This window comes from Mixophyes fleayi, chromosome 6 (assembly GCF_038048845.1).
Source record: "Mixophyes fleayi isolate aMixFle1 chromosome 6, aMixFle1.hap1, whole genome shotgun sequence".
Lineage (NCBI taxonomy): Eukaryota > Metazoa > Chordata > Amphibia > Anura > Limnodynastidae > Mixophyes > Mixophyes fleayi.
Genome location: NC_134407.1, coordinates 140,593,250 through 140,619,552, shown reverse-complemented (window position 1 = coordinate 140,619,552; position 26,303 = coordinate 140,593,250). Strand labels below are relative to the sequence as shown.

The 26,303-nt window shown below is 39.9% G+C and overlaps 1 protein-coding gene and 1 long non-coding RNA gene across 7 annotated transcripts in view; one reads left to right on the top strand and one right to left on the bottom strand.

Moving 5' to 3' along the window:
* LOC142094441 (uncharacterized) overlaps nucleotides 1-9,271 on the bottom strand; it is an 88,377-nt gene extending 79,106 nt beyond the window's left edge. Inside the window, exons 1-2 of one of the 2 annotated variants that reach the window (XR_012677666.1) lie at nucleotides 9,084-9,271; nucleotides 1,874-1,932 (exon numbers count right to left, since the gene is read on the bottom strand). This is a non-coding gene — a long non-coding RNA (uncharacterized LOC142094441). Of the gene's footprint in view, nucleotides 1-1,234; nucleotides 1,933-9,083 lie in introns of those variants that run through there. The other variant, XR_012677665.1, reaches the window with a different exon arrangement.
* On the top strand, nucleotides 9,102-23,670 carry CSNK2A1 (casein kinase 2 alpha 1). Of its 5 annotated transcripts, none has more exons than XM_075176577.1 (13): nucleotides 9,102-9,123; nucleotides 13,588-13,766; nucleotides 15,573-15,684; nucleotides 16,420-16,521; nucleotides 16,640-16,690; nucleotides 16,794-16,853; nucleotides 16,963-17,046; nucleotides 17,135-17,245; nucleotides 17,390-17,491; nucleotides 18,766-18,866; nucleotides 19,068-19,216; nucleotides 19,296-19,421; nucleotides 22,011-23,670. In XM_075176577.1, the coding sequence occupies exons 2-13, from the start codon at nucleotides 13,666-13,668 to the stop codon at nucleotides 22,124-22,126; spliced, it is 1,215 nt and encodes a 404-aa protein (XP_075032678.1). In that variant the 5' UTR covers nucleotides 9,102-9,123; nucleotides 13,588-13,665; the 3' UTR covers nucleotides 22,127-23,670. The 5 variants fall into 5 exon arrangements, with proteins under 5 accessions (XP_075032678.1, XP_075032679.1, XP_075032680.1 ...); XM_075176578.1 differs by lacking the exon at nucleotides 9,102-9,123 and adding an exon at nucleotides 9,243-9,336 and having other exon boundaries at nucleotides 16,797-16,853; XM_075176579.1 differs by lacking the exon at nucleotides 9,102-9,123 and adding an exon at nucleotides 9,243-9,336 and having other exon boundaries at nucleotides 19,296-19,382.
* The last annotated feature ends 2,633 nt before the right edge of the window (nucleotides 23,671-26,303 follow it).

Below are 26,303 nucleotides of genomic sequence, written 5' to 3'. Positions count from 1 at the left end.
TTCTTTTTCTAGCCATTACAACAAGCCAGAATGAGAGCAGCATCACTCTTTTACAAGTCCCGTTTGCTTAGATTATAAAAGAATCTAGATGATACATATAACCCTTCCATTAGATCTGGATTGTAAGCTCTCACAAGCAGGGCACTCTTTACCTTCTGTCCCTTGTCTGCACCTTCTCCTTTAACCTTGTATGTCATTGTAACGACTTTCTGGTGCTGCATCTTATAAATAAATGTTGGTGAGGATGATTTATTTCACACCATAGATGCTTTTTTTTAAACTTTCTAAATTGACTACATAGTAAAACAGTTAATGTAAATGAGAACTTATGCCTGAACACTTTACTGTACCCCTACACTGTCACCATACATCAGTGTTAAGTATTAAATAAAATAAAAAATGTTCCATGCTTTGCATACTCATGGTTTAGAAGAAACTCACCCCCAGCAGCACCTCCTTTCTCGTCATCTTCCAGGGCTTACAGACAGTTGTCAATGCGAGTTCTCCAGTAAGCTGCATTGAGAACCTCTAATTTTACATGCTAATCCCAGGCTGTGAGCCCTGGAGGATCATGGGACTGTCTTTCTCCTAAACGGCAGGTGCATGAGACTGCTACAGGTATGCTAATTGGGGGAAGGGAGGCTCATCTCCACCTAATTTGTTTTTTTAAACTCTGAGTTATCATGTAAGTTACACAAGGAACTGATACAATTTGAGTTTAAGTACCATATAATTGATTTGCAAGACTTATTACCTTGTGTAAGTTTGTTTACAAACAATTGGTACTATAAAATAGAACATGTATTCATGTTTCTGTTTTGCACAATATTTCACCAGAAAATCTTATTTGTATTTAACTTATTTGTAGTTATATATTCCTTTGTGTCTGTCATGTTAGTACATGTAAGTTTTAAAGTGCACCTGTCACCTACACATGGTGGAGGCAGCCATTTTGGGTGATAAACCAATATTTATGAGAATGTAGCCTATCAACTCACCAGGAACTTGGACCATCACTGAGGCATGAAGCACTTGACTCATTATGTCTCCGTGATGTTCTCAGTGAGTTGATATCCGTAGGTCTGCCTTAAGGAAGCTGTGCCATTTTGGATATTTTCAGTACAAACAAGCAGCAGTAGGTGTGATCTATCACCTGGCGTTAGCTAACAGAGGGAGGGGAGTTCAACTTTTTGTATATGCTAAATATCCTTAATTTCCAGATGACAGCCCATGGTTTAAAGGTTTGCCTCTGGGAATGTCCCTTTATTTCAATTTTGACCAAATGCACAGAATAAATGTTCATTTTACTGTAGCTAATTAACATTGTGATACATATTTACCTACATGCAAATAATCTTACGGACAGCTAGCACTGAGCCCACACACACACATAAGCATAAAAATAGAACTACGTCCCTCGCTGCCCTCATCTAATCCACAGACACCTTGTCACTCACAGATAGAAAATAATTAATTCCCTGATGTCCCCTTGTCCCCAATCAGACATCATAATATTTCTTAAGAACTCCTTCTACATCCCGAAGAAATAATAATTTGAATTTGCCCCCTCCCCGCTCAAGTATGGACCCCAGTCCCACCACTGCACTACCCCTCCCCCATAATAAGTCAGACAACCCAGCAAACAGGAGGATAATGTCAATAATCCTATTGGAGAAGGCAGTCAAATCACAGGTAGAACAGAAATTAAATCCCACTTTGGTCCCCACAGTGCCACTCAGACATCATATTCCCACAGTGAACTCCCTTCCAATGCCCCTCTCGTTCTACAGCAGTTGTGGAAGTCCCAGCATACCAGGCGCTTGTAGCTTTACAACAACTGTAGGGCAACAGTTTACATAATATTCTCTTCTACCTGTTCTGTTCTCTGCAGCTTTCACTCTGTTGTCCTAAACTCAATTGCTTGTCTGGATCCTAGAAAAGAAATAGGCACAATTCACATTCTAGGCCGCCGTCCCACCAACATTAAATGAATAGCAGATACAATTAATAACAATTAAAGAAAAAATGGCCGCTCAGAGGGGGGCAATTCAATTGATAGCGTTACTTGTGAGAATTATGCGGCCCGCGCACTATTACCATTAGTACGGTAATTTTAAAGTGGACTTCTGCTGGCAGCTCTCAGCGCTGCGAGCAAAAATCAGTGTTGAAATTACCGCAAGAACGATAATAATGCGCACTACTACCGTAGTACCGGTAATAGTGTGCGGGCTGTGTCATTCTCATGAGTAATGCTGTCAAGTGAATTCCCCCCAGAGTATTAATTACAAGACGGCAGCTGGAAAGAGTTTTCTGACATCTAATAGAACTAAATTAAAAGTAAAAAGAAAAAACAGCACTAATCCTAAAATATTAAAAATCAAACACAAATAGGGTATAAATAAAAAAAAAATACATCAAGTCCATATCGTATGCTCACAGTGACCCTCTATCGCCTTTTGTTAGAATAAGTATACCTTCAGCAGATGACAGTGCATAAGGCTATGATGACAATCTGTCTGGTTTTTATAGAACAGGTTATCACACCTGTATAATTGCATCAATTAGTAGGTGGACTTGAAACTAAATAGAAGCTCAAACCTAAGGAGAAGAACAGACTAAACATTAACCCTATATAACCCACAGATTATATTTTTTTAAACAATGAGGGATGATATGTAGAGAACATTAATGAAAAACATACACTTCTAACCCTCTAACTTACAAACATATTATATAATAAATACTTAAAAAATAAAAAATGTGAAAAATATATGTAATAGAGAAATAAAAATATTAAAATGTAATAAAAAATAAAATAGTAATATATATAATATATTAGAGAGATTATTGGATAACAACCTACCATTTGGTTTAAGAGACTAAAGATTTCATACCAACTCCTACATATATATGCAATAGTTTGTCTTTAACCAATCATGTAAGACTAAATATATCAGGAAGAGAAACTTCAACTTAAGTACACCCTACGCAAGTAGAAGGTTACTTCTATTACCCCAACACACTTTAAATCTAACCATAACTACATTCTTAGGGGCTTCTAACTCTTACCTTGACAGATAAGGCCATTGAGATCCACAGTTTCGTTTTGACCACTGAGGAATAAACTTTCAAGTTCATGAATCTAAAAGGCCTCCTGTCTGCAGAGCCGCCTGTAGCGGTCTCCACCCCTTTCTGTCAACTTAATGTGTTCTATCACCAGTACTTTTATATGAACTGTGTCTGCATTATGAAGAGTCTCAAAATTATGACACACTATGGTTCTTAAAACCTTTTACAATATTTAATTTATGTTCTACAAATCTATTCTTTAATTTCCTAGGTGTACAAACTCCAGCTGACCGCTGCACTGTAGGATGTTGATTACAAATTCAGTGTTACAGTTTATGAAACTTTTTGTATGATTTATTTTTTCATACTAATAGCAGAAGTAAACTACAGCCTTATTGTCAGCCACATTTATAGCAACCTCTCTCTCTGGAATTAAGATATTTTCAGTTCCATCTAAAGTCTTCATTCTTTTACTGATTTCTATTCATTTTCTCTGGGTCAAAAAAAGTTAGAGCAAAATATTTCCCAAACTATTAGCCTTTTTAAAAATGGCAACTAGATTCTCTGGCAGATATGTGTTTAAAACTGTATCTTGTTTCAAAATATATATTTTTTTTTTATCCTCTTCCTAACTTCATAAGAGCACCTATTTAAATTTAGTCACAAATGACAAACTGTAATTTAAAGTCTCAGAATTTACTTTTTTTCTGTTATTAGAAATGAGTAGAGTATTTCTATCAACTGCTTTTTCCTGTTCATATGCTCTGATTAGGAGAGGACTCGGATAACCTCATGCCCTAAAGTTTTCCATCATATCTTTAGTTTGTATTTTGAAAGTCTCCTCCCTAGAGTAGTTGTGTTTGATGCTCTATAACTGACCGTTGGGTATGTTTTTAATCCACTGTTTATGATGCCCACTCTTAAATGTAAATAATTACATGAATCAAGCTCTGTATAGAATGTGGATGTTACTATTTGTGTGCCCTGAACAAATAGGGTCACATCCAGAAAGTTCATGGAGGATCTATGATAACAATGAGTGAATTTCAAATTGTGTGAATTAATGTTAAGGTGATTAACAAAATGAAGTGCTGATAATTCATCTCCATCCCAAATAATAAATAAATCATCTATGTAATGGCCATAGCCCACCAGGTTTGCCTCCTTTCCCCTATGAGTCCTGACATTAATTATTAGCATTACCATTAATAAATAGGCCTATTTTCCCCAACCAGCCCCATATCGAATTAATAACATAAAAATTCAGAAAACCTTGATAAACAAAGACCAGAGAGACCTGGGCCCCAGGTTACAGAGCTCCAAGTTTTAGGCAGTTCCCTCAGAGTTCACAAGGCCCTTGGCAATCCATTTATTTGCTGTACAGAGGGGGCATGTTTTTTGTTAAGGAGTTTATCAAAAGAGGACAACAATTTTATTTAGTACGCAATTGCCAGAGGGACCATATATGACAGCATTTTTTGAAGGTCACTTTTATTTGGACAATTTTATGCATGAAATAAAGTTAATTCTCTCTTGGACCATGATAGGTGTTAATTAAACCAACATTAGCCAAGATGTGCTGGACACCTTAGCTTAATATATTGGATTCCAGTAATTAGACAGGGAACAATGAGGTAATCGAGGAGTGGACATGGTTTTTCTGTTGACCAAATTCCACTAGGAAGTTATGCCCATTTTGCCAACTGTGAAAACATATACATTTCAACATGTATATGATAGGTACACTTGAAACGGTAAATTGGCTGTAAAGTCCCTTTGCTTGAACTGAGAAAACAGTGATCTGGATCTGAGAGGACAACATACAATTTGTAATGAGCCACTTCCACTCATTACCACCCACCTTGTGCAGCAGACAACCAATCATACGCAGCCCTTTCTGGCTCCAACACCCAACCCCTACTCAATTTTTAAAGCTTCTTTATGCTGATCGCTGTTAAAAGCAATTGACTATCAATGCGATTATACAATCCCAATAAATGTGAGGTGACTTTCTTGTTCTGAGCTGCAGCTACCTCACTCACATCCCACCTTTTCCTGTTCACAACCAAATTCACGCTGCCCTCTCTGGCCTTGATATCCTCCCTCCCAACAACTGGCCAACTGCTATCAAGAGTAGCAGATGGAGATTTATGCACTGGAACTATTCAACTATACAAACTTTTTTCAAATAATGCAACCTCATTCAAATCATGTAAAGCGGTTTGAGAAATCCATTCCCACTTATTTTGCTAATCTAGATCCTTAGGGCATCAGAATTTTAAGGCGGCTGTCACACCAGCATAATATAAGCTTATGAAGGACTCATCCAGTAGTAGGCATTTTATTTGAAATAATTCAAAATTCCGATGCTCCTCCCTATCTATATCACCTCTCAAAAAGACAACCAGTTTTAATGTAAGTGCCCATGGAGTTAGGTGCTAATACACTGTGCTGACGATGGTAGCAAGGAACATTTTTGTTTTACTTTTTTTCTTTATTTACATATGTGTGTGTCAGCATATTGTTACACCACTGAGGATCGGAGCAGCGTGACCTCTACTCTCCCCTCTCCCACTCATGTTGTGGGATGACTCCTGGAGGGGAAGCCTGGTCACTATCACTGTCAGTGATCAGAGAGCCCAGTGTTAGCGAGCAACTTCAGTAGCATCTTTGTCACCTGACAGTGCTCCAGGAGCTGCAGCTCAGCTTTGTTGCCTCCAGTCTCCCTTTCTGGGTGGGAAAACGAGGATTTAAGAAGTCAGCCAGTGACTGCCATGTCCAGCATGGACATCCAGTGGTTAGAACAAGTCAGGTGTGTGCTACTACAGTAGCAGCCCCGCTCTGGAGGCAGGCATGTGCAGAGGGAATTTGTCCTGCAGGACAGCGCCATGTCTAGAATGGACAAGGAGGAAGGTGCATTTAAACAGTAATTGACACCCCCTCCTTGCGGACTTTACCTGTCAGAAATAACAGACAGCTCCTCTCCTCATACGGTGTCATAGGCTTCTCACCTCTATTGCTCTCTAAGGAAAGTACTGTGGAAAATTTTCTGTGTAAATATTTTGTCTTCTATTGAATGAACTTGGTGTAGCTCTCTACAGCTACACCCTTTCCTTATTTTCTATGAGCTTTCTGTGTGATTGATTATATCTCTGAGAAATGTATCTGTGATTGCTCATATTCAGCCAAATAAGTTACTGTAGTTAATCTCTCCTCCTAATATTGGGTACTACAATTCATTACATTTTTGTCTATTTCTGTACTAGTTTTCTCTACCAGATCACGCAATACAGCAATTAAATACTCTTGTCAGTGTTTGTAGATTCACTTTCTGCCTTTAAGACTGTGCTCTACAGTTTTCCTTCTTTTGTCACCCACCTTTCATGTCAAATAAGGGGAACAGTTCCAGAGCTACAGTATATCTGGTGTGGGTAAATCTGTAATGTATTTTACTTGTCAGGCTAAACTTCCAAATGTACAATCGGAACCAGAAGTGTGGCTTGCGAGGCTGAGGAAAGCGGTCCGTGCATGTATGGGGAAACAGCCAGGATGGTGATGCCAACGTAGCATAGTCACTGGCCCAGAACTGACACAGCTCACTGCACTCCCTATGGAGGGAAGAACCCTCCTCCTATTACCCCCCCAAAGATCTCAGGGATTGAGTCTCTCACTCAAGAGGTTATTAGCAGGGGTCAGTAGAACTCATGGCAGTGGACAAAGCTATAGCCGTAGCATACATAAATCATCAGTGAGCTACTCTCTTACAATGAAACAGACCGTCAAAATTATACACTCGGCAGAAAGATACCAGTAATTTCAGCAGTATTCATTCCAGGGGTATAAAATTGAGAAGCGAACTTCCTAAGCAGACATGCCATTTGTCAATGGCAATGGTCTGTTCACCTAGAAGTCTTGCTTCAGATTGTGGAACAGTGGGGGTCAACCAGGTTGATATGATGGCCCTCAGCTGTACCTCAAAGTGGATTTTTTTTTTTCACTCAAGAATCAGGGATCTGAAGTGGTTCCTGCTGTACGCCATGACGGTCCCTTGTAATTATTGGTTGATAAATCTGTTCCCGCTGATAGCTATGCTACCCCATGCTCTAAAGAGATCCAAGAGAGGGTGCGCTTGTAATTCTGGTAGCTCTGAATTGGCCAAGAAGATTCTTGGCTTAAGTGGTTTTAGTGGCATTGAGGTTGGGGCCAGGATCCTTCCACAGGCTGTGGAATATTCATATTTCTTGGTGTGAGAAGAAGAGTTTCCATCCTTCTTAATTCAGATTCGCGCTCCTTTTTACAAGAAGGTCTGGACAATAACTTGAGCTCTATAATCTCTGCCCTGTCAGTTTATTTTCAGAAAAAAATTGTCTCTTTTTCCGGAAGTCCAAACGTTCTCATAAGGAGATCTACATGTTCAACTACCACATGTACATTCAATTGCTCCTTGGGGTCTAAATGTGGTTCTTGTGGTTTTGCAAAATCCCCCATTTTGAACCTTAGGAGTCTGTTGAGCTAAAATATTCCTTCTAGATATCTCCTCGGGAGAAAGAGTTTCTGAATTGAGCACTTTGTCTTGCAGATCACCATTATTTTTCATGATGACAGGGCTGTCCTGCCAACCAAGCAATCTTTTCATTTTACGGTGGTGTCAAACTTCCACCTGAATTAGGACTTTAATTTTCCTATTCTTGGACAGATGTCTTCAAGACTTCTCTTTGTTAGAACCTATGACTTTTATGGTCATATATGATGTGCAGGCAAAAGGTTGGTCAATGACCAAGCAAACCATTATCAAATGGATTAGAGCTGTTGTTCAGCAAGCTTATATCAGTGCATGGAAGCAAGTTCCAGATAATATCAGTGCCCACTTCACCAGATAGGTGAGCACTTCATGGGCAGTGTGGAATAGAGCCTCGGCCAAGCATCTCTCTTAGGCAATCCCCTGGCCACACAAAATGTTACTGTTTCAATGTGTTTGCCTCCAGCTGGCTTTGGATGGGAAGTTTTGCGTACAGATATGTCCAATTGTACCCTCCTCTATGAGCAGCTTTCAAAAGTCCCTAATGTAGCAGAATCCCACAAATAGGATTTTTGTACTTACGGTAAATACATTTTTCTGATTCCATTTTGGGGTACACTGTGCTCCCACCCTTTTATGTTCCGGGTTGTTCCATTAAGGTTTGACTGTTTGTGTTCCGAAAAGGAATTGTTATTCACATTAGGTTGATTATTTTCATCCTATGGGACTTTGTTAGCTAAAAACTGGTTGCCTGTTGGAGAGGGGATATAGAAATAGAAAGTGTATACTCCTGGAATTATAGAAATGAGTTTAATAAGTACAAAAAGCGTCTTATTTATTTGTGATAATCATAATTGCAGGTGGAAATATTTTCCTATCCACAACAAACTTCCTGTCTGTAATCCCTTTAAGCAGTATTTTGCAGAAATTAACTTGCCAAGATTTTCCATTTCGGTACAGATTTCTATTAAAACACTTTATAAAATATCTGTAGCTATGCAAATGTCATCATACCATGTTTTAGGAATCCAATGCTTGAAATAAATGGAAACAATTAAATACGGATATGTGTGAACAAGACAAATTGAAAGCATGATACTTTCCCTCGCATAAACCCTAAAATTAAACCCCTTTACAATAGAATACCATGAGGTGTAAACCCCCAAAACCCCTACTGACAATACAGGCGCATATATACATATACGGCCAGTTAGTGGGGTAGTTCCTATTACAAACACTGTATTTTCTTTTATTTTATATTTTAACTAGAGTATTTCGTTAGGTTTTACAGAAAAATAACAATGTAGTGCTTGACTACAGTTCCCATAATACCCTGCAGGGGAACCGAACATGCTGCGCATGCGCGAGCCCACCTACTGTACACATAAGGCGCCATCTTGTGAATGGCAATTCATTTTTTGCTTAGTCAGATGAGGTAGTTGTCGTAATCGCAACAGGGCTGATCCCAACACTGAAACGTTACACGTTTACATACTTGTACGGTGTGTCTGTCTGCGCTCTTCGACAGTTTTTTCGTAAGTCCCCAGTGAGTCAGCGGGCCACGGCTCAACTTCCACTCACAAGATGGCGGCCGGAAAACCGCCCCGCTAGGCCGCTGCAGCGAGCAGAGTGTCTTTCCGCTTCCGCTCTGCCTCGCTGTGATACCTGCGGCTGGCGGCCGTGTGTCTCCGCCATATTGTCTGTGTGATCCCGGCGGGAGCGGCGGCCGCGGGGAGCGGGAACAGCAGGTGCGGGTCATTAGCCGGCCTTACATCGGGGGGGACAGGGCACACACTCAGTAACTCTAGAGGTGCCTGCGGAGGGGTGGAGCTTGGCCTCACCCGGAGGTCCGCCATCACCGGGTGTGAATAGGAGGGGGGCGGGGTATTCATCCCTGGGAGAGATAGGGCAACGTGAGTGTGTGCCGGGGATTAGGCAGGGCTGAGCCCGGGGATTATGAAGGTGAGGGATTCTTTGTTTTGGGGGTGATGCCGGTTGTGGCGAGTGTCGGGTGTCATTTTATATATAACTGGTTATTTGGGGATATATAGAGGGGGTTACATTATGTTCTAGTATGTATTTTTAGGTCTGTTAGAGATGCTTATTTGTACCTAGTAGTGATTGGTAGAACATTATAGGTGATCTGTTTGTCCAGACTACATTTATAATCTAAATAGTTCTGCATTATAGACCTCCCTAGGGACCTGACGTGCAACATGTCAATATTATGTATTTGCAGGATATCTATTCTGTTACCATAGAGGCCTGTACCCTATGCCAAGTACTATAGAGTAAATATTTAATGAGATTATTGGTTGACAAGCATCCTGCAAATTATGGTAATGTGCACCGTAAGACTAATGCCCCTGCAGTCATTGTAGATGGTACTTGGATTTATTTTATTACACGTACAATGTGGTAGAGCCAGTACTGCAAGTGGTTTTGTTTACACTGGTATGGCATACTGTTAAGTACAGTGCCTACCTGAAGGGTCTTATCACATTGCATACTGGTAGTTTAAAATTCCAAAACGGGTACAGTGCTCCCACCTTTGTAATGTTATCTTCACATCTTACCATCTAGCTTCCCTGCACAAAAGTATGATGTTTCCTATATTACAATCTTTATTGTGCTACCCCCAATATAACATGGTGGTCTGAAGAAGAACTGTAGCTGAAAAGTTTCTTATCCAGAATTAAGTCAGATCTACTTATCAATATCCGTTTACTTCAGTAGTAAGTTTACAAAGGTCACATGTGCTTTTGTACAGGTTAGCAACTACATAGCTGTTTGGACCAGCATATTGAAGCTGTCAGCTTTACAGAACTTAATAAATGGGTGGAAAATAATTTTATAATTGTTTCTACTGTTGTCTCAAAATTCAAACTCTGTATATATAACTATAGTCTGTGTTTTATGGAAAAAAAAACTTGTCTGGCTGTCCTGTGTTAGTTGTGGTATCAGTATAAAAAGGAGTTATCATCTTGATAATTGTATCATTAAAATGTATCTTAATAACCATTTCCATTGCCAACGTGAACCATGGAAATAATTTAAGCCTAAACTGGATTTTGGCAAGTTTGATTTTCAGACAGCACTTAAAACTGTGTTCTGTAAACTACAGACATGTAAGGTGTTTGTAGGTTTCAGATATTGATCTAAGCTCCACATAATATCATTAACTCTTAGCAGTGCTATAAACTGCTTCCTAATTTTGGTTAAATACATAACATACCTGTTGTTAAATTGTTGTTTTCAGCATCTGCTTTGTCTGCACCTGATTTCCTCAGGTTCATTTATTCTTTGTTAAAATGTGTTTGTGATGGTGCTTTCACTGTGGACAAAGCAAACTTTACCCTGGCGCAAAACTAGTCCATCACAGGAAATATGGTCCCCATAATTGATCTTTGTTAGCATCCGAGTGCAAAATGCAACATAGTGAAAAGTGCAGGTTCCGTTTTTAGTGTTTGGCAAGCTGTGATTACAGTTTTTGTACCAGCTTAAAGGATATCTCCATCACACATTCATTTTATTTTAAGCAATAAGTTTGTGTTGGTGCACTAAAGTGTGTACTTGCCTTCCACGTTTCTGCTTCCTGCAACTCCTGCCACAACAGTGAGCCATTTATGGCTGTCCAACGAGGTTGTTAACATGCAGAGGTGCCTGACATAAATACAGACATAAATTTAATTCACTTACTGCATGTTTTGTGAGTATTTGCTGCAGTTTGGGTGGGGGTACAGTTTAAGTAGTCTTCATATGACCCAGTTGTTTGATGCAATTGCAATACAGACAGCACCAAATGTGCATAAATATAAATATTACTTTAGGTTACATGTATTGTGAATCTGTCCTGTGGCGGTAACAGCTTGTGTGAATCCACGTATGTCTGTGTGATGTTATGGCAACTTTACATAATATGTAATCTGGTGCTTGCCAAACAGCTGATTTTTGCATGTTTGTCCTAAACTATTTCACAGGTAGTTCAGTTGGTCAGATGTTTAAGGGTGTGTTAACTGATGTCAGTAGCTGTATGTACATAGTGTTCAATTCTTTCCATTTGACCAAAGACTTTTGTGGTTTCACTTATGAAAACACCAAATCCAGAGTTTGGTTCAGGATTTATCTGAATTCTGTTATATTTTGGCTGTGTTCCCACCCATTTGCCCCCACAATGTAGTTTTAGCCAAATCTTGATAACTTTGCAGTTTTTAGAGTGCCCATACATACTTTTGACAGGCTGTTGTAGAACTAACTAGCCACATTGGAGCATGCATGGTCACAAAGACAGCTGATCTCGATCTAAGGCTCATGGGGAGCCATCGAATGCTAGTTCAGATAGATATTTAATTCAGTTGGAGCATTACCTCAATTGTCTGTCTCGCTATTAATGTATTGCGTTATATCGGGCTTTGTCACACGTCTATGTACTCGTGTGGCCAAATCTGACAGATCAATTTTCAGTGGGGAGGAGTATGCATATTGTTTTTATTATAGTAGTAATCTTTTATTAAGAGGCACCACAAGACTTCCACAACGTCATACATAGAGGGTTAGAAAATACAACAAAATTTCCCAGAGCAAGGAAATAGTGTAAAAATATCCTTTGCCATTGGGGTCATATACAAATTGGATCAGTATGCTTATGCCTTGATTTGCACTGATTTTTGCATCCTGACAAATAAAAACAAAAAGTCCCCTCTTCCCTTAGATTTGTATTGAGTATTTTTTAATCTAAGTTTAGTTTTGGTACCTGTAGTGATGGGTCAGTTGACTTTGATTGTATGGGTGTGTCTCTAGTACATAAGTGTCTTTCTATTTATATATTGGCAGAAGATTTTATTTTCATAGTTAATTGACATTATTGCTATGTATGCTTAATGTATTTATGACCGGTTTCTGCTAAGTGTTGTAAAACTCAACACTTTGCATTGCTGTGGTATTGTACATACTATTGTCGTAACACTTCTGCATTATTTAACATATTCTTGATGTATGAATTGCCTAGGTACCACTGGGAAGTTTAATTTTTGTCAGGCAGCCTATGTTTCTGGGTTCCTGTAAAGTCTACAGGACTTGTATCTTTACATGCATATTAAGTGTATTTGTATGTAGAAAGTCTCGGCAGTGTATTGATTTGTTTTGCAATGCAGACCCTGTGGCAATGTGAAATTACTCCTTATTTGGAAGACAGTACTGCAGGGATCTGATCAACTGTATACTACTTCAATTTGTGTTTTGGAGGTGCATGGTACTGCACTTTCTGGGTATTTGAATAATCAGCATAAATAACATTAGTTTAGTCTATCTGTATCTTGTTCTCCCTTCTTACACAGGTTATTGTCCTACTCTATCATAAGTTTTTTTACATTTGTAGTTACATGAGTTTAAAAACAGGAAAAGGTGGGTCTAGATTTTTTTTTTTAATAACAATGTGTAAAGTGGACATGTTCTCCCCATATAACTAATGGCTTATTTGAAACCTCAGATTTGTGAGGATCACTATTAAAACAGATCTATTTTAAAGCTGTTCTGGAATAGTCATTCAGTTTATGCTGCTAGGATATCATTGGTCGTTGGCACATTAGACAGTTCTATGCTGATGACCATCTCAACTTGTTGAAGGACAGCAATTTCCTAAAGAAATGCCGAATATGTGTGTTGTGGTTATTTTTATCCTTGTAAAGTGGATAACGCCTGAAAAGGTGAAGTTTTTTTTTTTAATGTCTTTGAAGAACATTTAGAAATTTAGAAGCCTACATTCTCGTAGCTTTTCTAGTTGTCTCCATTTTAGTACTGTTCTTGAGAGAGCAGTCCAGATGTGTCAATGATTTTCCGTGCATGTCCGATTGTGAAAGCCCCGCAAACTGAAACCCACATAGTTACAGCTATGAGCCAGTATCTATTTGTTTTTTTATTGTTATTTATTTTGTATGTTGTTTTGTAGCCATTAATTATGTAAGGATCTAGATGCTCTTTAACTGCTGTCCTCTTTACAGTGAAACGCCTCCATCATCAATCTACTTGTGCTGGGCCTTTAAAGTCACAGTCTATCTCGGGCCGCCAACCAGACTGCCATGTCGGGACCTGTGCCAAGCCGGGCCCGTGTCTACACGGATGTGAACACACACAGACCCCGGGAGTACTGGGATTATGAGTCGCATGTTGTAGAATGGGGGTGAGTATTGCTTTATTGCTGTGGTTACTGTGTTAGAGCAAAAATGTCAAGTTCTCATTTGTTGATTATTTGAATCTCTGGGAAAATGATTAAAATAACCAATTATATCTGTAACCATCCTCACCATTTATATAGTGCGACTAATTTTACAGCTCTGTACAGAGCATATTTGTCATTCACATCAGTCTCTGCCCCATTTGGAGCTTACAGTCTAAATCACCTCACACACACAGACTAGTGTTAATTTTGTCAGCAGCCAATTAACCTACCTTTATGTTTTTGGAGTGTGGGAGGATACCGGAGGAAACCCACACAAACACGTGGAGAACATATAACCTTCAGCCTGTTTGGGACTCAAGCTCATGACCCCATTGCTGTGAGGCAGAAGTGCTAACCACTGAGCCACTGTGCTGCCCCAGCCTTTGTATGTACACACTCTGGTAGAGTGTCAATGATACTTACTACTTTTACTGTCTATGGCTCTTTGGCAAGTCCTTTGTCTAAAGTCGCCCTCTTCCGCTGCATCACAAACCTGATGTCATAGGATTTTTTGTGGAGTATTATTATTATCATTTATTTGTTAGGCGCCGCAAGGTTTCTGCAGCGCCTTACATAGTACAAACAGTACAGGGTGAAACATTACAGAACAATAAACACAAAGTACCAATGCTTCATAAACTCCGGGCAGACATATGGAGTAAAGGCGGAGCAGAAGAGTAGGTATGGAGAAGGAGGTCAGACGGGCCCTGCTCATGCGAGCTTACATCTGAAGGGAGGTGGACAAAACAGGCACGAAAGGGAGGCAGTGATGCGAGGGAGAAAAAGGGACCAGGGGAGAGAGGGGAGTACAAGCAGAGTAGATGAGGGGTTAAGTGGGTGGTTTGAAGGCTTTCAGGAACAGGTGAGTTTTTAGTGCCCGCTTGAAGGAGCATAGATTGGGAGCGAGATGGATGGAGAGAGGGAGGTCATTCCAGTCTAGAGTACCTTGAATTGCATTTTGCGCTAATCTCTATTCAGAAAAATGAAGTGACGGTTGTAGTCAGAGGGTCCATTCTGGCTGTCCTGCCAAAGAAGGCAGGAGCATTAAGTGCTGTATGCATTCTACTAGAGTGTACATAAAAATCCGTTACAGAGGGTTTGGGTTATTTTTGCTAAATAGATTGATCCCTTCCTATGTCCATATACACACACCACACTGCATAGTCTGTGTTCAGATATTTTCTTTGTTGCTGAGATTCGATAATAGTTTTCTTTGGGGTTTTTTTTTTACCTCGCTACTTGTGAGCCCTGATCCTTTGGGCTACCAGTGTACGAACAGTGACCAAGTTTATGGGTTCAGACATTTTATCACAAGAATCATGTTAATCTCTTCCTCAAGAGACAAATTATCTGAGGACTGTAATTAAGTTGAATGTCCAATGATATTGCTGTCTGAGTCCATTAAAACAGCTAGTAACTTGTGGTGGCAACGGGTATTGTATACAAGTGTAAAAATAAATGTAGTGTTAGATTCAATGTGTGTTTAGTGCATTCTCTTGTCACTATGTCTTTAATCTTTACTTTGATCCTCACTATTCCTATGCTGTAGATGAGTATTGATGGTTATAAAATGCGTCACAGATGGCTACATCTTTCTTGGTGTTAAGCTGAGTTCAGAGTCCCTGATATGATAATGTTGTGTCTGAGATCCTCCCAGTAGCAGATACAGAGCAGGGATAGTGTTTGTCTACAGGACAGTAGATTCATCCTGAGCAGATACTTGTATCTCCTGCCAATGCAGTGACAATGATTATTTTAATGCTTCAGGAATCAGGATGACTACCAGCTGGTGAGGAAACTTGGTCGTGGCAAGTACAGTGAAGTCTTTGAAGCCATTAACATCACCAATAATGAAAAAGTTGTGGTGAAAATTCTCAAGGTGAGTTGTTTTGTTTTCTTATTCCTTAAAGTGGGCTTTTGTGCAATGGAGGCAGCCATTTTTCGCTATCCGTTTTCTGGGCACCGTTTCAGTGATGTTTAGTTCCTAATATTCACAAGGGCCGGGCTTCTACTGAATTTATATGCTACCTTTTCATAAATATTAAGAATACAAAATGACAGCTTCCAATGTGCATTTGGCTGACCTGACAAGATTCCTTGTACCTGTTTGTTTTTTTCGAGATGAAGTGCATATGCTCAACTTTTAAGACCTCATTAACGCACAAAGTGAGCAACACTTCCATTTACCCCTTTAAAATTGCTGTGGAAGATGTGTGTGAGCAAGAGAAGCAATGGGAAGCATTCCTCAAGCAGTGCATGGTTTGTTCATGATCGACCATCCTGTTTTGGTAACGCCAGTGTGCACAGGGGAACAAGGGCATCATTAGCAAGATGCGCATAGTTTGCTGAGAAGGTGTGTGTCCACCAGTCTCCTAAATCAGAATTAGCGCCAGGTGAACATAGAATATCTCTTTGCACACAAATAGTGCACTCGTGGGCATTAGGAATATTATATATTGATATATTTATTGCATACACCATAAAATATGGGAAGTGCAGGTAAGGGCCCTTCTATATTTTGACACCTTTTTAGTGCTGAAGCAGTTACAATTTCTTTGTACACAGAAGTTAATTACTACCTCCTCACGCCTCGTTTCCACCTTTTTATTTATAGCCTGTGAAGAAGAAGAAAATTAAGCGTGAAATCAAGATTCTGGAGAACTTGCGAGGCGGGCCCAACATCATCACACTGGCTGACATAGTGAAAGATCCCGTGGTGAGCTGGTTTTATCTTGCTGTACCTGGGCATTTAGATCCAATAATTAGATGATGTATTTGCTGCCTGTTGGCTCTGATTATTTTAATAACTTGATGTTTTTTCTGGTTTCCTATAGTCCAGAACGCCGGCACTGGTTTTTGAACATGTCAACAATACAGATTTTAAGGTGATGACTAAGAAAGTTGTTTGCCAATGTTCCAGATTTAAAGAAGTTGGTCACTAAGTACAGTATCTTTTTCTTTTTTTTTTTTTGTTCTTGCTCTCCACAGCAGTTATATCAGACTCTAACAGATTACGACATTAGGTTCTACATGTATGAAATATTAAAGGTATGACCTGCTCAGTTCTCAATGTGTCCCCTTTCTGTATGTTAAGATACATTTCACCAGTATGTAGTCCCTGAAAAGAGCACTTTCCTGACTCTGATGTCTCCTGCAGGCCCTGGATTATTGTCACAGCATGGGTATCATGCACAGGGATGTGAAGCCCCATAATGTTATGATTGATCATGAGCACAGAAAGGTAAGTTTACTGAGCAGAAATGATAGGGTCTTTGTATTGGTTATTGGGCTCATGTCAATGTGCCTTAATTGTTCTTCTTACTTCTCAGCTCCGACTAATAGATTGGGGTCTCGCAGAGTTTTATCACCCGGGGCAGGAATACAATGTGAGGGTTGCCTCCAGATACTTCAAGGGGCCAGAACTGCTTGTCGATTACCAGGTATGATTCTTAATCTAAGTTTGGGTGTGGGCTTATTGGGGCCATGTTAAAAGCAGATATTAGTGATGGGATTTCTTATCTGGAAATATATACAATGCTTGCATTTGAAGTGTTTGTATAATCAACTTATTTTGCTTCTTGCAGATGTATGATTACAGTCTAGACATGTGGAGCTTGGGCTGTATGCTGGCCAGCATGATCTTCAGGAAGGAACCATTTTTCCATGGACATGATAATTATGATCAGGTGGGGACTCTGCACCTTTTCTTGTCTGTGGGAACTGGGTTTTGAGATTCTCAATATGTTTGTGGTAAAAGTCCTCTGTGTATTCTGCCTTCCTACAGCATAACTACAGGAAACTCTAGCGATGATGGATATTTCTCCTTTTCTGTAATGGTTAACCTTTCATAGTAGTACAAACCATAAGCATTTATATAATTGCTTAAGGAAATAATTGAAATTGGGTTCCTCAACTTTTAAATGGTGTGTATAATTATGTGCTTCTGTCCTTTGCACACAGTGGAAGCAACCATCTTGTGGTATGAAGCAATATTGTAGAATACAGCCTATTGATTCTACCCACAAAAAGGCTGTTTTATTATGACAAGTGCACTTTAAAGGAGTATTTTAAATGGATGGCATACCCTTTGTACTTCGCATGCCAGTTGGGAGCACACTTACCATGTTCCCCTAATGTGGTATTCCCACTCCTTACCCAGCCACTGAAGACCAGGAGAAAATACAGATGCTCATGAATGGACAAAAGAGGACACAATATTTTTATGTCGGTGGTACTCGCAAATAATTTTTCAAGAGCCACAAATGTATACGTACTAGTGGACAGTGACCCATCTGAATTAAGAGTGCAGTAATTTATACTACACACACACACACACACACACACATTGCCCCTCCCCCTTCTATCTCTCTCATTGTCTGCACACTTTTTTTAGTTTTGTCAGGCGTTCTGCTGCACACTTTTAACTATTCAGACAGATAGTGAACATACTTCCGCTGGGCACAGGGTTGTGGGATGTTCTGCCTGATGTCTACTCAGAACGCTGACACTGATCCGAGGAGTTTGTGCAGTCCGATTAGCCGCATGAGGCTGCTAATGTTTTCGGGGGCCTCTGTAGCATAGGCAATACGATGGATTTCCCTTGCAGCCCCTCCGAATCGCCTCTTCAGTGGGGGAGCCACTATTGGGAAATTGCAGGATTTTCTCTTATCTGTTTGGAAATTGGGTTTGAGTGCTGTGTACAGTGTTTCTGGCCACATCGATGGAACCTGAGTGTCAGATTCCTGTATCTAGCGGCTTTATAAAGCCATCATTTAGAAATGTCAGCTCTGAATAAAGCTTGCCTATTTGTACATAGATTTATTTTACTTTGATCATTACTTTTATTTACAAACTTTTAATTTAACATACAGTGGTGGTGCTGCAAGCGGGTGGTTTGTTGGGGTGAGCATGAGGTGACTAAATTGTGCAAAGGTTTTCTTAACTATTTTCTCTTGCCCAGTTGGTGAGAATAGCCAAGGTCCTAGGGACGGAAGATCTGTACGATTACATTGACAAATACAATATTGAACTGGATCCACGCTTCAATGATATTCTGGGCAGGTGAGGAATTATTCTGGTGTCACCAATCACAGGGAAGCTTGCATGGAGCCAGCAATAGCCCCTGTCCATGGCTAGGCCCTATCAGCACAGCATGCATATAGCTAGGAAATAGTTGTGAGCCATGCTGTAGCTGGTATTGAGTAGCTTGTGGTTTGAACACCCTCCCCTTACACGGAGTCTCGCTCTTCTTTACTGCACCAGACATTCCCGCAAGCGATGGGAGCGCTTTGTGCATAGTGAGAATCAACACTTGGTCAGTCCAGAGGCTTTGGATTTCCTTGATAAGCTGCTTCGATATGACCACCAGACAAGACTGACTGCTCGCGAAGCTATGGACCACCCTTACTTCTGTGAGTATTTAGTCTCCTTTGATCCTACTTTAACTGTATGTGTTGTGGTCTTTCTTCTCATATCTTTTTTATTCTGCAGACCCCATTGTGAAGGACCAGTCTCGGATGGGCTCCTCTAACATGCCCAGTGGCAGCACCCCAGTCAGTAGCGCCAGTATGATGTCAGGTCAGTCCCTGCCCAAGTCCAGTGTCCGTGACAAGTCAGGTCAGTCTTTGGCAAGTGTAGCAGGGCTCCCTCTGGTGGTGGTTTTGTGTAAGCTATGTTTGTAAAGATGGGCTATAACAGCCTCTATTCATTTGCTTTATGTGGCTGGTATAATATAATTTTTTTTTTCCTAATAAAGCACTGACATTACTCAGTGCTGTACTTTGAGGGGATCAGGACACAAATTGCATGAAACAGACTGTAAAGATGGCCCTGCCAAATTCAGTTTACAACCCATGTGGTGTGGGGAACACTTGATGCATAAGGTTGTGGAATAACAATTGTAGCTGGTGAAGGTACGTGTGGCTATTGGGTAGCAACAGTATCCGCCACCAACAATAAAGCGGACATTGTTTGCCATCTCTGTGTATGGCAAGCTCTGATACATGGGGCATTGTATATTGCAAAAAGCCACACGCCTAAAATGAAAGCTGCTTTCTGTATAAAGGTTTAGCAATATCCAGTTTCAGAAATGTATCCTAATTAAAGATATTTGAGCTGAAAGGCTAAGGCACCAAGTTATATACTTCCCTGAGGTCAGGCATCTTAATTTTAAGTCAGAACTTCTAGTATGGGTTCAAACTGTTTGGTGCCTTGCCATAAAGTTAAATGATAAATGTCTCTGGTTTTATGTATTTCTTCAAGGCCACATGTTGGCATTCCACAAAAGTGACTTGGTCAGATCGGGAAACCTTTGAATTGCTAGTGCTTAAAATGCAGATTATTATTTTTAAGAGATTTATGTATAACAAGTGCTTTTAATGAGTTTTAAAAACAGATCAATGTTGTTGTCACCTTTAACAACAAATTTACAAATATTACTCAACAGAACAATCCGTATTAAATTATTAGTTGCCATTTCTGTGGATTTGTCTTGGTAAGGGATGTCTAATTGCAATTTGTCTAATACAGAAATGTTTTAATCTTAAGGTACACCTTTTGCATTCACGATGGGGTAGCTAATTTACAGCTTGTCAATTCAGTAGGAACTGATGATCACGGATACATGAGTGATTACTTCCTAGTGAATTGTTAGACTGCTTCTTGGGTACATTTTAAAGTTCTAATAACGCCACTGTACAAGGAAGTGGTTGTTTTATCTGACTGAAGCTCTCTAGCTGGAAAGTGAGCTAAACCAGAAAATTATTAATTATTATTCATTAAGTACATGGCAAACACATTGTTCACCTATACTTTATTATTGCATATGAAATTAAACAAAATGTCACTCTGCATCTTTAATACACCAGTGTTTGTACCTGGGCAACCTTTACAGAACGAGGTTGGAAAAGTAGCGAAAATAAACTTTTTGAAAGGAGAACACATTTCCATGCGGCTATTAAAATTTTAGGAGTCTTGTCCTTCGGTCCACTACCATACACAGGAAACTGGCCACAGCTGGTGATCCACTTTTCTGGTATCTCTAGGCCATCTTAGGTGGAATTTGTTTTTATTTCCATTAAGTGTTGGAAGTGGGTTGTCAATACACTACGTTTTCCTTACATGCTTTTATGAAAGTTCACTTTTCTGTACAATGGGGCGTTTATTTTACAAGCAAGTAGTTGGTACAGAGCTGCTTTTGTTTAATACTCCCATTTATCTAAGTGCTCTGTTTGTAATGAGCAGTTTCAATTGTTCTGAAACGTAGTCTGATCCACTGCCCCAGCTATATACCTGGCACCACTTAGGTGTCTGTCGTTTGGCACCAATAGGGTTTGCGCCACAATGACTGGTAAATTCCAAGCAGCTACACTACCGTCTATGACTACTATTGTAAACAAAAATACCCTAATTTTTAATATTAAGTTAGACCCATTTTAGAAATAGTTTTTCATTTGTAGTAGACTCACACCGTTTCCCTGGCACAATCGAAAGAAATTTGCCAAAATGTAGTTATTGTGCAGTATATTCCCAGTACCTGTAGGGCATGGTGTAATGGAAATAGTATCTGTTATCAATTGGTTTGTGATTGCAGATCTATTTACAGTACTTGCATTGTATTTGAAGTGAGCTTTGTGAACTGCCTGACTCTTAGATTGCAATACACTTCTGTTTACAGATTGTCAGTCTGAGCAGGTTACACTGAGAATTAATTAATGGTACGTTGTTTGCTCTGTCTTCAGCCTTATGCAGAACAAATATGTCAGAGCGAAATTGATCTCTATTAGGAATTGCATAAAGTGTTGGAAGGAGAGAGATTTCCAAGGTGTAGTGTTTTTGGGGTTTTTTGTTTTCCCCCTGTTAGCCAGTGCTTCTCTCAGCTTCCAGTGGCTAGTCATCCATACAGACCAATTACCAATTCACTGTATTTGTTATGTCTGTGTTCAGTAAGCCTGCCTTGATGCCACATACCTTATTGTATACTGTTGCAATGTGTCCCTGTAACCCTTAGTCCTTGTGTTTCAATGAAAAGATACATATATTTGTTACATCCCCATAGGAAATTGACTTTTTGTAGGTTTATTTTATTTTTTTGCACAGCTAGGGTTGCCATTAGAAAATGTTCCTTCTCATTTTTGCAGAATCCCTTTCAAATTAGGATATTTGTATTGTCAGTAGGCTAACAGTGGTTTGTTGCTTTCTTTTCAGGGATTTCCACGGTGCCAACTCCTTCAGCTTTGGGTTCTTTAGCTGGATCACCAGTCATCTCTGCGACTAACACCCTTGGGACGCCCGTAGCAGCCACTGCTGGAGCCCCCCAGTAGGGATTCATTGTCCTGGCGCTTCGTCAGGAGAGGGCAACAGGTCCAGGAGAAGACCCTGACCCTCGGCCCCTCATCCTGTCTCAACTCCCACCAAATGTGGAGGGAGGGGGCTGTCCAAAGAGCAAGAGAGCCCCCTGGATGCGCCGTGTCTGAGCAGTTGCTTGTGGATTTATAGTAGTTCTGTCATTATATATAAAAAAAAAAAAAATATTATAGGCTGAATAATTTTTTTTTGTTTGTTTTTTTTTTTTTTTTACTTTTGTTATGGCTCCTGTTCACAGGGTGCCCTCGTGTCTCTGGGATATGGCTCCTGGACTTGGCCCACCCTGTTATTCCCTCAAATGTTTCCTATAAGTTTTTCTTATTTTGTTGTTTTTTTTTTTGTTTTTTTTTAATTATTCTTTAACCCACCTTGACTTTGCCCTTTTTCTTTGTCACTGTCTGCCTGCAGAGGGAGGGGTGAAGGGGCTCTTGCCATGTAAAATTAATCTCCTGGCCTTTGCTTTGGTCTTCTCCAAGAATGAAAGATGCCAGTAATTTGGGTGGGTGTACAAGACAACTATACTGGCCCTGCATGGTTTCCTTTTAAAAGAAAAATGTACCCCAAGCAAAGCTGCAACCTCTTCATATTTGATATGGCCGTGGCTTCTGATGCCCATTCATCTCATCCAGTTGGCTTCACTGTCCCTACAAAAGACTGAGATACACAAGAAAGTTTGTTTTACCATCAAAAGCTTTTCCAGATACCATTCCTTTCTTTTTTTTATATATACATATATACAGCTGCAAAAAGAGTCAGGAAGAGTCCCTTTCAGGTGCATCATAAAGCAGTCACATGGTGCAGACACAATGTTGCAGTATAATCTGATTTGTTGAGTTGTACCCTGTGATGCATGCTGGGAAAAGAAAACCGACATTTTGGCTCCTCCTGTATTCTTTCCAAAGATAAAGCTGTTTCACAGAATAGGGAATGCTGGCTGAAGGGAGATGCTTATGATTATTTTTGGTTACAATTTTTATTTATTTTTTAAACTGTATCCAGTCATTTTGGAAGTTTACTTTCCACTGAACCCTTGAGTGGGAGCTGACATACAGATGGTCTTGCTGACTTTTTCCCTACAAAAAAAACTCAGTTGTCCTGTTAATATCACACCCTAACCCAGTTACCTAGAAAAGACCTAACTGGCAGCCTGTCCCACTCACCCTCCTCCTCCCTCCCCCCCCATCCCCATATGTTCCTAACATGGAACTGTCCAACTCGCTCCCCCCCTCCTGTAATAATTTACCTCATGCGCTAATCTTTTCCACTGAGGGAACACGTCTCTTGGGGTGCCCTCGTCTTTCAACTAATTTTTTTTTTTCTTCCCATGTCCCCAAGCAGCAATTTGTTCCAATTGACTTTTTCCCTGAACCTACTTTTTCCTGTCCCTAATGTCCAGCAAGGAGCTGTCCCAGTGACAGACAATACTTTCTCCTTCACCTGTGACCGATCTAATGTTGGAACTATTTGGTGTAAATAAACATGGTTTTATTTATCAAGGTTAGATTCTGTCCACTGTGTCAGCCGATTTCTTGAGTCCAATGGGGTTAATGTGTAATCATTCTCCATATTCTCATGTGTTTACATTCAGTTCCTTGATGCAGAGGTATTGTCTACTTCCAATGCAAGCACATTTCTGGTGTGTTTCACAGGGTCAAATTAACAGGAAGTTAAAGGTTTATTTTAAATATCTAATGTTAATATTGCTTGAGGCCTTATTCTAAATCAGAGGTGTATAGCTCCAAGTTCCAGTACAGCTCTAGACCCCGTGCTGTGTCTGCCTTTTCTAGAATTATATTGAAACAATGAATTTAATTGGAGCTCTAGCATTTCTGAAAGCATGGATATAGAATTTATGGTTTTGGTTGCTTTGTAAATTGGCTTTTGTGAAAAATATGCACACTCGCCTTTAAAGTTATGGTAATGATTGTGCATCATGTTAAATTCTGCACCAACAAGTGGATTGTAATGCTAAACTTTGGGCTGCAGTGAAAATTTGTAATCCACTGTCTGGTATTAGGGAGAGCCCAGGACTCAATTTTGCAAATACAAGTTCTTAATTGCTTGAGTGTAACTAATATTACATGTGTGATAAAGTATTTGCCAGAGCTTTTTAAAGTGTTGAATTGAAGCTGGTCCAGACGGGGATGTGGGGTTTATATTCAGAGGAGTGCTATTGACTGCCTTATCCCTCTGACACCCAAGCAATCATCTGTAGTTAATGTTAGATACTGTATTGGAGTGTACCGAACCATTGAAAATGGGTGGCCAGGAACATTTAAAAGGGACACTGAAGTCACAGAAGTGACTTGTTAAAATTGACATTTCATGTATTTGTAATAAACAAAGTTGAGTGACTTAGCACAGCTTTTTCTGAGGTAACGTACATTCTCAGTGCTCACCAGTGAGGTTGGTATGTTTTCTGTAATGCATTTAAACTGATATTAAATGCATTTACACAACTAAATTAAACTTTACATGGTTTGTATTTCACATCTGCTCAATCAACACTGCTGTAATTACTGTAGAATAACTCTCAGGTTTTATGCGTTTACTATGCTGGAAAAAAATACTGCCATTCACAACTTAAGTGTATTTGTAAATGTCTTAAGGACAATTTTAGACCGATTTTAAAGGTTAAAAATAAAACACAGCCTTTTGGGGAGGGGTGGGCAAAGGTTAAAGCAATTATCTTAAATCTTAATAAAATGGTAGTATACACGTCTGAATGAGTTCAGGTGGACGTTATCTAAAGTTATTAACAAAGAATTCTGAAACATACAGTAAGTACAACTATATGCAACCATGTTCTTTTAACTAACAACTATGTAGTACACTTTTTTCCACATGTAAAATTAAGACGCTCTAGGACAGGCTTGACTAACCTTGTGAAACTACAAGTCCCAGCATACCCTTCTAGCAATAAGCTGCTTTATATTGGCAAAGTATGCTGGGGCTTGTAGTTTCACAATAGCTGGCGTGCCACAGGTTAGTCAAGCCTGCTCTAGGGTAAGTGCCACTGGCGTTCCTCCCAATGATGGTAATGGGCTTGACCTTTTATTGACTGTTGGGTATCATGCACTTGTTACATTCCTTCTCCTAAAATATGCAGCTGTAGTCCCTTTGCTGGCTAACGGGATTGGGTCTAGGCCATGTGCAGCTTGTGATAAAGTAGTGGAACATGGGTACTCCTTGTGCCATCTGTGTTCCCAAAGTCGTTGGCCTTTTTATGAGGAATAATACATTTAAAAGCCTGTAGAGCAAGAGTCTTCCATATTCTCCACTTGTCCCATGAAGCCATGTGGGTTGTAATCGTGGAGAAATCCAGGCCTTAAATATTATATGCAATGTCAATAGAGGAGCTAGTAATTATTTTTCTATGGTCTTCTACTCACGTGTGAGATCTGGTTTTGCTTGCCATCAGCATCTAACTGACTTGGCACTGTCCCAAGTCTATAACCCAGAGACATCGGTCTGTGGCTACCATCGCTGGAACCTGAACCAGAGCCTCCTTTTAGTTAATAAAATGCCTGTGCACATCATGGAGCCCATACCATTATCATGGCATACTTTTTGCTTTGCCAATCTGTCGAAGGCTTGGTAATGGTTCTAGAGTTGTATACACACTTTCTATAATACCTGGATGTGGCTCTCGTCTGCATGGTACCTGCCTACCTATGTATGTTTCCCAGGTATACTACCTCTACAATGCACATCTGACACTTGTATTGTCAGCCCTGCCTCTTGGGTGCAGTCCACCAACCATTGGACGGTAGCTGGGTTGTTTTTCATCCCAAAGGGCATCACTGAATTTGGTCAGCTCAAATGGAATTAGAAATGCAGTCTGCTTATGTGACAAAATCAGGTGGTACTGTTATTGTAGTGGGCAAACAAACCAGTGGCCCAGGGGCTTTTGAAGGGTGCAACAAAGGGGGCTTGTGTGCTATGTGCTCATTATCAGTAGATGCTAAGGTTTAAATTTTTAGCTAGATTTTGTAAGAGACCCCAAGATATCCACTGCCACCTACTGAAAATAATACTAATAAAGGACAAGGGCAGCAGACAGCGTGGAATTGTTTTACATCTTGGGTAATACAAAGCCAAAATAAATTTTCCTGTGAATAGTGAATTCCAGGT